The sequence below is a fragment of the Morchella importuna genome (genome assembly GCF_003444635.1).
Source record: "Morchella importuna strain M04M26 chromosome Unknown Morimp01GS015, whole genome shotgun sequence".
NCBI classification, from domain to species: domain Eukaryota; kingdom Fungi; phylum Ascomycota; class Pezizomycetes; order Pezizales; family Morchellaceae; genus Morchella; species Morchella importuna.
The window spans coordinates 298,844-311,303 of record NW_025763412.1 but is presented as its reverse complement, the minus strand read 5'-3'; the positions used below and the strand labels follow the sequence as shown (position 1 = coordinate 311,303).

Sequence of the window (12,460 nt, the reverse complement as noted above, 5' to 3'; positions counted from 1 at the left end):
CACTATGTTGTACTCCCTCCTGGCTAGCTAGCCGCCCTGGATGGATGGATGGATTGGATGGAGTCTACTAGCTGTGCCTGAGGAGGCAATTGAGGTTCGTACATGCTTCCATCTGGCGGCGGCGGCGGCCTGCCTGCCTACATCATACCTCATCGTGCGCAACGTGGGGCTGCATGATGTCGGCAGGCAGGCAGGCAGGTAGGCAGGCAGGTGGAGATGTATGTAGCTAGAGTAGAGTAGTTAGTGCTGGCAGTCAGTAGAGTAGGGTCTAGCTAGCTGGGGTTTCGAGTCGGGAGAGAGGCTGGTGTCGAGATGGATGGGTGGATGGGGAGCTAGCTAGGCCGTCGAGGGGAAAGGTGAGGGTAATGATAATGAGATTATTTTCTAAAGGAAAGTGCAAAGGGAAAAAATAAAATAAAAAATCAAATTGAGGCAACATAGACATCGTGCTCGCGCGCGTCATCATAACACGGCCTCTTATAATAATAGACATTTTTCTCCTCAACTTCCCCCCATGGCTGGCCCTATGGCATGCCATAGGTTGAGAGGAGAGGGCCGGTGTTTCAGTATCTACAGCAATCCATCATCATGTACACTCCGCGCCGGGAACCGATAATATTATTCCCAATTGCCCATTATTATGCAAAGGCATAAGCAGAGCAGAGAGAAGGAAAAAAAAAATTAATTTAATTTAGCTTTCAATTGGTTTTTTTTTACATACAGTATCATATCACAAATATGCAGCCATTACCCAACCACTCGCTCACCCGAGAGAGGTTAGCTGCCAGCGGATTTTCTGGCAAAAGCAGGGAACTTTCCATAGAGCTTCGGAAGCCCCTACATACATTACATTACATCGGACCCTTATCCCCTTCGTGCAGGGGGGGGATAAGAAAGTGGAATTATTAAGAGGGAGAAAAGAAAACTGAGGCAGGCAGGAAGGCAGGGCCGCGGGAGAAAAAGGGTTGGGGGAGTTTTCCGGGTCGATGTCTCCAGGGAAAAAAAATTAGGATAGAAGACCTGGGAAGAGCTGTTTTTTTTTTTTTTTTTATGACTGCTTCTTACTTAACTACCTACCCGCAGGTTCATGTAAGTAGAGTGAACGAGTGAGTGAGTGAGTCGAGTGCCTCTCATATCTACTACTACTGCTCTACTATTTACTCTACTCTGCCTAGGCCTACCACCGGCCTACCTTACTTTACCTACTCTACTACTCTACCTGCAGTTTACAGGGTCGACTGTTCAGGCAGTGTCAACCGCGTCTCCATTTAAAGAACGGACGAAAAAGCAAAGGGGGGGCCAGAAACTGAAGGGGGAGCAATAAGAAGGAGGAGGAGTCGAAGGAGAAGAGGAAGAAGAAGAAAGCAAAGAATTACGAACGAGAGAAAGAAGAAAAGGGATCCGAAACCAACCGGGAATTCGCATAATAATAATAGCGATCAAGACTCGCCCCCCTCTCTTTACACGCCCCCCCCCCCCCCTTCTCAATCTCACCTATCTATCTTGCCATCCCCCTCTCAAACCCAACTAACAACCACCACCAACAAACCCACAACCTTCCCCATCGTGAGATAGTAGTTGGAAACAAGTCCAGCCTAACCTCTTACCCTCACTCCCCCCCTCTCCCCTCCTTCCCTCCCGGCCCTCCCCATCTCCCCTCCTCAGCCATGGTGACCGCATTCCAGTTCTTTCGCGGGGGTGGGTCCTCCTCTCCCGCCTCCTCCGCACCAGGAACCCCCCTCCTCACCTCCCACGTCACCGCATCCACATCCGCCGCTACCGCGCCCGCAACGCCGGTATCGGGCCCCACGCCCACGAGCGGGCTTCCGGAGTTCCAGAGCTTGTCGCCGCTGTCGCGGCGTGGGTCCCGATCCTGCGGAGCGCGTCGACGAGTATGGGGATGTCGACGTCAGGCACTACCGCGACTACATCCGCGAACGCTGTGGCCTCACCTAGGCCGCAATTGCCGCTGAACACGGTAGCTGCGGCGAATAGTTCGTCGGCGTCAAACATGTTGAGGGCTGTAGCTGGTCAAAGGTATGCTTTTTTTCTTCTTTCTTTCTTTAATTTTCCTGGATTTTTCGAATTTCACTGGGCCTTATGATTCGTGTAATTCTTTTTTTTACTTCTTTATCTCTTGATACGCTTTATCTGGTACTGGCTGGCGGTTTGGAGATTGTTCGAATCGATATGGTTCGGAGTCGTCATCGTGCCTGATTACCCCCCCCTTCCTTTCTTTCCTCCTCCTCCGATTTGTCTTTCCCCAGATTGGGCTCTTGACTTGAAATATTGGGGGGGGGGGGGGTGGAGTGATACATCTTGTGTGGACTACCTGCTACTATTACTACATGTACTGCTACTACCGCTACGCTACTCTGCATCGAGGTGTCTACCTCCACCACCATACTCCATATTCCATCATACCCGCCCCCCTCCCCCCCGAATCCCCCCTCTCTCTCTGCTTCTTCTTCTTCCTTCCTTTCTCTACTACACCCTCGGTACAGCGGACGTAAAAGGGACGCACCGCCACTTTCCCCCAAGTAAAAAAAGATATCCCACTAAAAATCTACATTACATCTAACGCCCCCCCCCCCCCGCTTTCCACTTCACTTCTCGGCAACTAAATCTTTTCTACTATTCCCCCCCCCCCCCAATCGTCATCTCTAATCTCCCCTCAATTTCTTTGTTTTGATATATACACTTTTTTTTTCCCCCTCTTCTCTTTGTCTTTTTGGTTCATGCGCCCTTGCGACTCATCTCCTCCGCCGGAATGAAGCGTGCTCTATCAAACCTCCGCCTCAATCTACTGGGGCCAAAACATCATGGCAAGGCTGACAATTCTGATGGCGATCTTTCTGGCGATAGGTCCGATGATGATGACCATTTGACCGGCGGCCAGACCACCCCTCACCCAAGTGGGCTCGACAAGAGATTGCCGCAGATCCTGCATGGGTTTCAACAGGTTTGTGGAGCTCTCGTTCCTCCTAGTCTTGCCCGAAAGGCATCGTGTCCGCCGCCGTCGTCTCCCCTGCACAGAACCATTATAGAAGGAGAGGGCGGCGGCGATGAGGAAGATGGCGGCAGTGGCAGTGGTGGTGCTGGTACTACTGCCACCACAACCACCACTGCTGCTGCTGGTGTCGCCAGTGCTTCCGCTGCCGCTGCCGCTACTCCGCCGGAAGAAGAGGAGATTGATTCTCCCTCTTCCTCTGCTACCCCCTCTGCTGTTACTTCTGCGAGTGCTTCCACTGCTGCTTCTTCTGCTGCTACCAGTTTCTCTGTACCCGACCGTCATGTATTTTCTTCCTTGTCCTCCGGGGAGCGCGAGAAGGATTCCTTGAGACTGACAGCCTCTGCTCTTCTTGAGGGAAAGGACACGCCCCCAGCGACACCCCGCGGCACCACCTCGGCCGGCAGCGCCCTGAACGGCGCCGCTGCCACAACCACTACTACCACTGCTACTAGCAATCCCACGCCCCCCCCCCCTCCTTCACGTCAGCCTACAGGTACTCTCACGCCCACATCGGGCTCCACGTCTTCTGGCGCCACCAATTCGTCTTCAGGCGGTCAGCATAATACGCCGACGGTCGGACCCCCGAAGGGTAAGATGGTGGTGCGCATCCAGGAGGCGAGAGGCCTCAGGTCGAGTAAAGACCCGTATGTGGTGTGCACCTTTGAGAGTAATGAATTCATCTCAAAGGGGCCGAAGAAGGATGAGACGGGTGCCGGAGAGCCGCAGGACAAGAATGGCGCATCAGCAGGCATTGCGATCCCGATGAAGAGCCGCCAGAGCTCGAGCACTAGTTTGTCGGAACTGCAGGGCACAATCTCGAAAAAAGGAACTACGAATCCAAAGTGGGAGCACGAAGCGGTGTTGTAAGTTTTGGATAAATCACTCCTCCTATTATTATTATCATCTTCATCCTCCCCTCCCCTGGCCCTCTTCCCCTCCCTCATCTTATTTGGTTTGTTTTTTTGTTTTTGTTTTTTCCTGTGGAATAGCGTTTTGCGCGCACTGCACCCGAAGTTCCCGCGCATGTGCTGTGTAATGTGTTGAGGCTTTTTGCCTCACGATTATGTAGCACGGCGCTGCTCCCCCTTCATCCCCCCCCCCCCCCCACTTTCTCCTAGAACAGATAGATACCCCCCCCCCCCCACTTGTGTCACACCTCGGCATATATCTACTTTTATCCGATGCGGATTTTCCCTCTCATGCAAAGAGGAAAAATTCCACCGGTAGGCGAGCGAGTTTTGTTTGCAATAGTGTTGACTGGGTTCGTGTGTAATCAGTGACGTACTTGGGGAGCATTCCGAGATCGACGTTTCGATATACGACCGCTCGAATCAAGAATGTTTCCTTGGGCACATCCGCATGTGCCCATTGGTCAACAGGGATCAGAACATGGCCGATACATGGTATCCACTGAAAGCCCGAACAAGCAACGAGAGTGTCACCGGAGAGATCCGGCTTCAGATTAGCTTCGAGAAGACGACCAAGAAGCATTACGGGCCCGATGACTTTGAGGTATTGAGGCTCATTGGAAGAGGTTAGCTATTACACAGCCAGCAAGGGCATATACATGTTATCAATGTGGGAAACAGAATGTTGATAGGAACTTGTGTTGTCGCGTAGGAACATTTGGCCAGGTGTATCAGGTGCGCAAGAAGGACACCAACCGGATATACGCCATGAAGGTTTTATCGAAGAAGGTCATCGTGCAGAAGAAGGAGGTCGCGCACACACTTGGCGAGCGAAACATTCTCGTCAGAACCGCCACCACCGACTCGCCCTTCATTGTGGGACTGAAGTTCTCGTTCCAGACCCCGACGGACCTGTACCTGGTCACGGACTACATGTCCGGTGGCGAGCTCTTTTGGCATTTACAGAAGGAGGGCAGGTTCCAGGAGGAGCGCGCAAAGTTTTATATCGCGGAGCTAATCCTAGCGCTGGAGCACCTCCACAACCACGATATCGTCTACCGGGACCTGAAGCCCGAGAACATCCTGCTGGATGCGAATGGCCATATCGCGTTGTGCGATTTTGGACTGTCAAAGGCGAACCTGTCTGCTAATGCCACCACAAACACGTTTTGTGGAACGACAGAGTACCTTGCGCCGGAGGTGCTGCTGGATGAGCAGGGTTACACCAAGATGGTGGACTTTTGGTCACTGGGTGTCTTGGTCTTTGAGATGTGCTGTGGATGGAGTCCGTTTTACGCGGATGACACCCAGCAGATGTACAAAAACATTGCGTTTGGAAAGGTCCGCTTCCCTCGGGACGCATTGAGTCTTGAGGGGAGGAATTTCGTCAAGGGTGTAAGTTGGGTCCCGCTCTACGATTTGCGTTGAAGAAGACAACTGACATTACTAGCTTCTTAACCGAAACCCAAGGCACCGTCTGGGAGCTACCCATGATGCTAAAGAGCTCAAGTCCCACCCCTTCTTCGCCGACATTGACTGGAACCAGCTGCTGCACAAGAACGTCATTCCCCCGTTCAAGCCCACGCTTAGCTCGGAGACTGATACTTCTAACTTTGACCCTGAGTTTACAAATGCGCCCATGTCACAGTCACTCAATGCTCGTGCGCTTGCGATGGCTGGCGGAAACATGGCGAGCACGCCGCTGTCTCCGGGAATGCAGGCTAACTTCCGGGGTTTCACCTTTGTGGATGAGAGCAGTATGGATGATCATTTCCTGGGACGGGATGAGCTAGCGCGTATGGATGAAGACGTTGAGGATTCAGAAGATGCCTGGGATGACAACCAGGATAGGCGGAACAAAGATGGCAGAGGCTATGATGACAGACGGGGTAGCCGTATGAGTGGTATTGAGTACAAGAGGGATGATGAGAGTGGAATATTTGGTAATGATGGCATGGATATGTGATGAGCGGATGAAATTCTCTATTACCTTCCAAATTCCTATTATTCCTTCTCTTCTGTGTTTCTCTCACTCTTTTTTTCCTTACTTTCTCCGTTTTCTCCCTCTCGAGCGAATTTTTTATATTTCTCTCTTGTTGTGGGTTGTGTATGGGTTGGTTGTATGGGTTGGTTTGGTTTGGTTTTTTTACCAAAGGTTGGTTTGGACACTACTGGGTCTTTCTTTCAACAAATATTGGGCGAGGTCTGGTTGGATAAGGGTGGTTGTATTTTGGGAGATGGCCACGTTTTCCTTTTAATTCTTTTTTTTCTCTTACCACATTTTTTTTTTACGAACTTGACTGGACTGTCATCGTCGTCGTTGTTACGAGTCATTGCTACGAGTATTTATTTTTCTTCTTATTCACTGTGTGTGATTTTCTTCTTTGGGGTTTTTTCCCACCCTGTGAGTGAGTTTTTCCTCTCCGTATTGACAGGAAAAATTATCATTTGCCTTGTATACCAGGGCAGCTGAAACCGGGAAACCCTATTTGTTATATTTCATGGAAAGGAGGGGAGGGGATGCCTGAGAATAATGACCATTTTCCTATCATTACATTCTCAGTTTTATTTTCTTTTTTTCTTCTACCGTTTATTTTATTATTGTTTTTTTTTTTTCCTCTTCTCTTTTCTCTTCACGCCCCATCGCCGGGCACCCCCCCAGATAAAAGAAAGAAGCACCAAAAAAGACGGGTCTCCTTTAGAAAGGTCTTAATCAGTTGGAATAACTTACACCAAAAAAGAGAAAAAAAGAATGAAAAGAAATGGAAAGAAATGGAAAGGAAAAGAAAAAGAATTGTGTTTTTTTTGATCTACGTACTTCTATGTATGTACCTACCTCCTACTAGCTATGTACCAGCTCGTCCGTTCGTTCGTTTGTTCGTTCGGGGTTAATAATTAATGGCGAGGGTTGAGTGTTTCCAAGTCCAGAATAGAATAAAAAGCCAAAAGCTTGTATCCTACGCACTATTTAGAGCTATGACCACCATGACCTACCTGTCTACTGGCTGACTGGTGTTTGGCTACCATCATGCACAACTGAGCTGTCCCTGAGGAAGAAGGGGGGTGGAGTGAGGTTGTTTCAAACTTCCAAGGTCCAAACACGTGGGTCATAGCAAGGCTTGTTATATCGCGTGATGTCTCATGAACCTCACAAGGCTGAGGTGAGGGTGGAGCGTTGTTCCTTCCCTCCTTTCGAGCCGCTGACATCATTGTTTCCCTTGGCGCCCCCAGGATGTGCAGAACGAATGAATGGATGGGGTAGTTGTAGCCAAAGGGCCTTTTTTTCTTTTCCGGCTCGCTCGGAGAAGGGCGGTGGATCTCTGGGTCTTGGGTGCGTGGGTGGAGTACAGTTCTTGGTAGGCGGTCGGCCTGCCGTAGATGATAATGTGGTCAATCTTACCTATCTATGTAGCTAGAGTTACCTATCTTGCAGAACGAAGGCCGACAAATCAGGATGGATTACGAATTGATATTGATGGTGATGGCGAGGGATGGTGAATTGGCGATTGGCGGTTCCGGCTATCTACTTACTCTACCGATAATCAATCGCCAGCAGGGACGAGAGAGAAGGGTGGGGGGGCGGGGCAGCGGCGGGGGTGCCTGTCTGTTTGGCGGCGGCCCGCTTGCTCGCTAACTAGAGCTAAGGTAGAGAAACAGAGCTGGATATCCCTCAGGTGAGGATCTCCGACCACCCCTCCTTCACACATCTAGAGATTGATCTCTCTTCTCTCTCTTTAGGGAGTAGAGCACCCAGAAAAAGATAACTACATGTAGATATGTGTTCCTCGCGCTCGGCTGCAGGATCCGCGTTGAGCTGCGCTGAGGAAGGCCGGGGGAACAGTTCAAGGTATATCGGTATTTATTTTATCCGTTCCAGTGCAAGTGCCTGTTTGTTATTTCGAATTCCTCTCACCCCAGATAGGAGGATCGAAACGGCTCGGAGAAAAAAAGAAAAAAGATGATATAATCTAACATGTTCTAATGTAAATCCCCCCCTGAATGTTGATTCTGGATGGAGAAAGATGTGTGGTCGAGTAAACCAAAACGAACACACGGGTGGCCCGGCCGGAAAGGCTTGTCGTTGTTGTTGATCTGTTGATGTGTTGATGTGTTGATGATCCTCCTCCTCCTACCTACATGTACCTAGTCCCATGTAGTTCCTCCTCCTCGGCTTCTTCGTTGAGCAGTGCAGAGCAAGCAAGCGGCAAGGATCATTAGGACCCTGATCGCGCCGTGGAGGTCACGTGCTGCGGCGCGTCTCCCCGCTGGTGCTGCTGTCGCTGCCGCCGCCACACACGTGTCGAGGTCTGGCTCTGAGTGAGAGCCTATTGTAGGTACTTGGTTTGGGTTATTTGGCAGATGTGGTATTTAGAAAATGGTACATACTAAAAGTAAAAAAGGAAGAAAGAAAAAAAATTACACCAGAGCCAAAAGAAACTAGAAAAGAAAAAAAGAAAAGAAAAAAAGCTGTCCCAGCTACGTTCTATCCAGAGAGCTACACACCCCATATATAATAAATAAATAGAAAAGGAACTCTTTTTTTTGAGGAAAAACACTCAAACCCTCGCGACCTTCGCCGCGCCTCTCTCCAGCTCCAGCTCCAGCTCCACGTCGCCGCAGCGCCGCTTCCGGGCGTTATGGACATAGCGCATCATCTGCGGCGTCTTACTACTGCTGCCGCTGCTGCTGCTGCTACCACCCATCCCATCAGCTGAGTTCATCGACCATGTAGACAGATCAGGGAGGCTAGAACAAACTCTTGCGCCGTGGGTCTTGGTACTGCTGCTGCTCGTGGGTCGAATCTGGTTAGGCGCTTTTCGCGGAGGGTTTGGAGGTCTGGGTGGTCCGGAGACATTGGTTTTTGGCCTGGGGTGGGAGGGTAGGTGGGTAGGTTACGGTGGTATCGGTGGTGGTAGTGGTGGTAGTGGTAGTGGTGGGGTCTGTGTTTGGGGGAGAGGAGAGAGTGAGCGAGGGCCCTGGCTGCTTTGCTGGAGGAATCTAGAGTAGAGTGGTGCTGGCTGGCTGGTGTGCCAAGACACGTGGTGATCGCTGCGCACGCGCGGTGTATGGTAGGTTAGGAGCGGCTTTCTCGTGTGTGCGGCTATAAACCCACCCACCTGGAATGTGACTACATGTAGCTTGTATCTATGGCTGTGAAAGGTTTGTGGAGGAGGACGGGTATCGCGTGGCCGATAGCTACCAAGGGCGCTGCCGCCGCGGCTAACTGGGACACCGGGTGTCACTCGGTCTGTATGACAAGGTTGGCGGGGTGTACAGGTGAATGGCCGCGCGAGGGTTGATCTGCGAGGGGCTGCGAAACTTTACTACCGCTGAAAAGTGGGATTTAAACCCTTTTTGTTAAAAAAAAAAAGGGGGGGGGGGGAAGAGGGAAACGTATATTCATAGCTGGTCACTCGCGTTTGAAAGTGGTCTGGAATTGGGGTAATGACCTTTGACCTAGCTATAGACGACTTCACTAGCAAACCGGACAGCCAACGATGATTGGCGGAGAAGAGGTACAGAAGCCACTTAAAACGTTGATCTTCTCTTTCCTACGTTGACTGTCCGAGTGAAGGGGGTGTCCGAATGGCCAGGGAAACCATCTATTGGAAAGTGGGGGCCTGTATAAAAATGAAGTAGCCAGTTGCTTATTATCCTTATACCCGCCCTCAGGCTTGCACTAAGTTATTGGGGCTTCGTATAACATGATGTCAGCTGGGAATCGATCCTACATCGATCGCTATATATATATGGGTTCCTCCGCGCTTGAACGCCCGCAACGAAAATGATTGGCGTGTACCTCCTACGCAATTTCAATCCGCCACAAGGTTTATTTGAGGTAGAATCGCAGTACCTTATGCCGAGAGTTGGTGCTGTGTGTGTGGGGGGGCAGGCAAGTGGGTCCATATTATGTTAGTGAGCGCCTCAGGCCTCCCTGGATCGATCCTGGGTATCCTTTGTTTATATTCAAAGACTACAGCTTGTTGAGCAGAAGGCTTACGATTGAGCCAATACCACTATACCTCTATGCTGACTGACTGACTGACTCTGGCCGGCTATCTGTCTCAAGTGCGAAACGATCGATTGCCATACTGGTTGCAGATATATACGTTGTACTCGGCAGCTGTATTATCCTGAGCTGGGCCCTGGTAGATTTTAATTGGGGCAGAGTTGTTTCTAACGTTAGCAGAGTATACATCTGTATACGTATGTGACGGTACATGGTGTAAGTACCGCGCTTTCTCCTCTTTTCGTTCCCGCAATAGCAGTTAGTTTAATTATGGGCTCTTATATTATGTGAAACATACATAACCCCTGCCCCCCCCCCCCCCCCGGGGCGGCCGTAAGTGGAGTCATAGCCCATCACTTGCAATCAAGACGACCTTTCTCCACCAATGTGACTTCCTTTCCGAACCTTTGGGATATCCGTGCCGGAGAGATAGATATGCCAGTGGGTAATAATGGATAGGCATGTTCTTGCATGTCAGGCTGGAGGGCGGGGTGGGGGCTCTAGTGGGTGAGCTAAACTCGTTAATATGCGTTTAGTCATGACTAGACTACTCTACTACTACCTCCACCGCCTTCCCCCAGCTCCGCCCGCGCCACAAGACCCCCACCTCAAATCGCCGCTGTGGCCCTACGCTCTGCGGCAATTTACACAACCGCCGCGCACCCACTCACCGTCTCAGTGTCTGTGCTCGGAAAGCTGTCGCCCACCGCAATCCAATTCGAGTTTATCCGCACTGAATCCACCCCCCTCCCCGTTCCACTTCATCCGGTAGTGACATTGGACGATGGGGCGATAGATAATTACACTACACCTACACCCATTGACAGCCATGAAAGCCAAATCTGGAGCTGGAAACAAAAAAAAAGGGGGGGGGGGGGGGGGGGACGCCTCCAGAGCTGAGAGTTAGAGGCGGATACCATCTACCCACCCACAGCAGCATGCATGGGGGTGGGGTTGCAATTGGCGACGGTGCATGGAGCGTGGCGCTGGCACATTGAAGGGGTTTCCAGGATCCAGCACTGAAGGACGGAGAAATATATGGCAGCTCTCCGCTATCAGCATTTAAACACTTCTACCGTATATAATCATCTCCTCTCTCTTATTGAAGCTCTTAAAAAACTTTTTGGTGGTCATGCCTACCATGTATTGGCATCACAGATTCTCACTCGCCAGCTCGTGCACCCACCAACACTTGGCGTTGCACAAAAGGTACGTAGACATAGCGCATAGTCAAACACATGCACTTCTCCATGGATTAGCTGTGAATTAGATTAAAGTATATAGTGGTTAGACGAACCTCTACACGAAATGATGCGAACAACTGGCTGGTGGGAGCAAAAAGAAGAAAAAAAAGAAAAGGAAGGGGCACGTAACACACACGTGCCCGCGGGCTAAAGGCATTTTTGTTTGTTGCATTTTGTGTTTGGCTTTTTTTTTGTTGGTTATCAATAAGAAGCTGTGGTTTCGATTAAAGGTTACAAATTATATTGTGAGACGACGGGAGAAAAAAGAACAACAAAAAGAGACAGAAGACTAGAAAACGGGGGAAAGAACGCAAAACTAAAGAATAGGAGAACCCTCTTACAACTCCCATCCCCCTCCACTCCTGAGTCTTCATCTCAAACTACGAACCAAGATAGACACATGAACAGCCACTATATTGATCATGAAGCCAGCCCAGTCGCCCAGAAATACCTCCTCCCCCTTATATTCCCCCTTTCTCCACCTACTAAACTATTCGAACGACATTGAGATCATATTTGCATATCCTCTCAGAAGCTCGGCCCTCCTCTCCGGCGTCTGATTAGCCACAGCCTGCTCAATCGCAACTCTCGTTCTCTGCGGATAGTTAGAAGACACACGGTGCACAATATTCGAGGACCACGAACCCGAACTCGTTGCAGAGTTCTCTCGTCCAGCATTCTTGAGGTTGTAGATGAACGACCAATTTGGACGAGGAGGAGGAACTGGTGGTGTACCCGGGGGGTGAAGCCTTGAAGCTGGGTGGAGGTGCGCCTGGAGGTACGGCTGGTAGTACTGCTGAGGCATCACGACGGGGATGTTCAGGGGCACGGGGCGAGAGAGAGATTCTTCCCAGGGGGGGAATGGCTGCCGGGGAGGGAGAGGTGATGTGACATTGGGTAATGGATTGTCGGCCCGATAGTTCTGGTAGACCTGAAAGATTTCGGGCCCGGTTCGTTGACTTGTCGGTGTAGAAGCATCGCTGCCATCTCCTGGAGGCTGCTCCTGTTGATTGTGTCTTTCAGCTTCCTCCATTTCGGTGGTGCAGTCAGGACAGACACCACCGCTGGGGTCGTCGGAGTCGTATTCATTGATGTACTGAGGTGAGCACATCCCGCGACCGCAGTATCTCGGACCGGCCGACGAAGCTCCAGCCCGGGCACTGGCTTTGGCGTTGGTGCAGAAAGCGGTAACAATCTTTGTGCGTTCGTCGTGCTGGCATGATCGCCAGCGGTTTATTGTGACAAAACACATATCTGATGTTTTGTTTGGTGTTTTGTGGGGTTT

The 12,460-nt window shown here is 50.7% G+C and overlaps 3 protein-coding genes across 3 annotated transcripts; 1 reads left to right on the top strand and 2 right to left on the bottom strand.

Annotated features, from left to right (window-relative positions):
- Positions 1-1,667: 1,667 nt before the first annotated feature.
- LAJ45_05514 (uncharacterized protein) lies at positions 1,668-5,887 on the top strand (the record flags this gene model as incomplete). The annotated part of the gene is made up of 6 exons (XM_046115085.1): positions 1,668-1,860; positions 1,914-2,037; positions 2,866-3,876; positions 4,291-4,547; positions 4,634-5,316; positions 5,372-5,887. 6 exons carry the CDS (start codon positions 1,668-1,670, stop codon positions 5,885-5,887), a joined length of 2,784 nt encoding a protein of 927 aa, XP_045971607.1.
- Positions 5,888-8,477: 2,590 nt separating this feature from the next.
- LAJ45_05513 (uncharacterized protein) lies at positions 8,478-8,776 on the bottom strand (the record flags this gene model as incomplete). The annotated part of the gene is made up of 2 exons (XM_046115084.1): positions 8,478-8,613; positions 8,679-8,776. 2 exons carry the CDS (start codon positions 8,774-8,776, stop codon positions 8,478-8,480), a joined length of 234 nt encoding a protein of 77 aa, XP_045971606.1.
- A 2,889-nt stretch (positions 8,777-11,665) lies between these two features.
- On the bottom strand, positions 11,666-12,427 carry LAJ45_05512 (uncharacterized protein; the record flags this gene model as incomplete). The annotated part of the gene is made up of 1 exon (XM_046115083.1): positions 11,666-12,427. The coding sequence occupies one exon, from the start codon at positions 12,425-12,427 to the stop codon at positions 11,666-11,668; it is 762 nt and encodes a 253-aa protein (XP_045971605.1).
- Between the last annotated feature and the right edge of the window lie 33 nt (positions 12,428-12,460).